We start from the raw sequence: 858 nt of genomic DNA, 5'->3' as shown, positions 1-858 counted from the left end.
GGAGGGAAAGGGGGGAGAGGGGCGCCGAGGGGGAAAGAAGCCCTGGGGGGGGCGGCGCGAAGGAGGAGGCGGTGAGGAACAGCGGCGGCCAGGGCAAGAGGAAGGCTTCGTCGTGGCGGGTCGGAGGCCCCCGCCGGCCTGCGGGGAGGGGGCGGCCCTTAGCAAGTAAGAAGTCGCGGCGGCACCCCGGGAGGAAACCTTGGCGAGGATGGCGGGGCGCCGGGCAGGTACTGCTCCCCGCCCCGGGTCCGCCCGGCGGGAAGGGGTCCGAGGAGAGGGCGCTCGCCGGTAGGAGCAGAGCGTGCGGCAGAAGAAGCGCCGCCGGGGCGGGCGGCAGGGGGACGGGACGCGGTGAACGGGGAGAGAGGGGGGAGGAAGGGGCTGCCGCGGCGGGCCCCGCCGGGAAGAAGAGGGGATGGCGCTCACAGCGGATCGTGTGGAAGAAGGCCTTGGGCCGCCGCTCGAAGCTCTCGCCCAGCTGCAGCGGGTGCTCCTCCTTGTCCAGCGGCGTGCTCGCCGAGCCGTTCATGTCCCCAGTCCCGTCCCCTCCCCTCCCCTCCCCTCCCGGCCCGGCCGGTCCCTTCCTCTCCTCCGTGCGCTGCCGCCCGGCGCCCTTCCGGGGGCCGAGTGCAGCCGGGAAAGTGCTCCGGGGCCGCCGGCGGCGGGTACGGCGGGACGAGGTGAGGTGAGGCGAGGCGAGGCGGGGGCCCGGGACCGAGCAGGGGCTGCTGTGCCCGCGGAGGGGCCGCGGGTCCCCGGAGGGGCGTCCCTCGGAGGAGAGGTGGGAGCCCGGCGCTCCCCGCCCTCCTGGGGGCAGGGCAGGAGGGGCCTTCCCCGCCGGGATACTCAGCGCGGCGG

The 858-nt window shown here is 76.6% G+C and overlaps 2 protein-coding genes across 7 annotated transcripts in view; one reads left to right on the top strand and one right to left on the bottom strand.

The window, feature by feature from the left end:
- The window catches only part of EAF1 (ELL associated factor 1), a 22,189-nt gene extending 21,580 nt beyond the window's left edge, over positions 1-609 (bottom strand). For all 3 annotated transcript variants that reach the window (XR_774034.1, XM_010562378.1, XM_010562379.1), the window contains exon 1: positions 427-609. Coding sequence is in view for 2 of the 3 variants with exons in the window: in XM_010562378.1 (XP_010560680.1) it covers positions 427-529 (103 nt within the window). In the remaining variant the exon portion in view is untranslated. The remainder of the gene's footprint in view (positions 1-426) is intronic.
- A 62-nt stretch (positions 610-671) lies between these two features.
- Positions 672-858, top strand: part of METTL6 (methyltransferase like 6) — an 11,322-nt gene continuing 11,135 nt past the window's right edge. For all 4 annotated transcript variants that reach the window (XR_774033.1, XM_010562377.1, XM_010562375.1 and 1 more), the window contains exon 1: positions 672-685. The gene's annotated coding sequence lies outside the window, so the exon portion shown is untranslated. The remainder of the gene's footprint in view (positions 686-858) is intronic.

Source organism: Haliaeetus leucocephalus, unplaced genomic scaffold, assembly GCF_000737465.1.
Source record: "Haliaeetus leucocephalus isolate CR32 unplaced genomic scaffold, Haliaeetus_leucocephalus-4.0 Scaffold159, whole genome shotgun sequence".
Lineage (NCBI taxonomy): Eukaryota > Metazoa > Chordata > Aves > Accipitriformes > Accipitridae > Haliaeetus > Haliaeetus leucocephalus.
The sequence above is the reverse complement of the archived record's forward strand: the minus strand, read 5'-3'. Positions and strand labels throughout refer to the sequence as shown.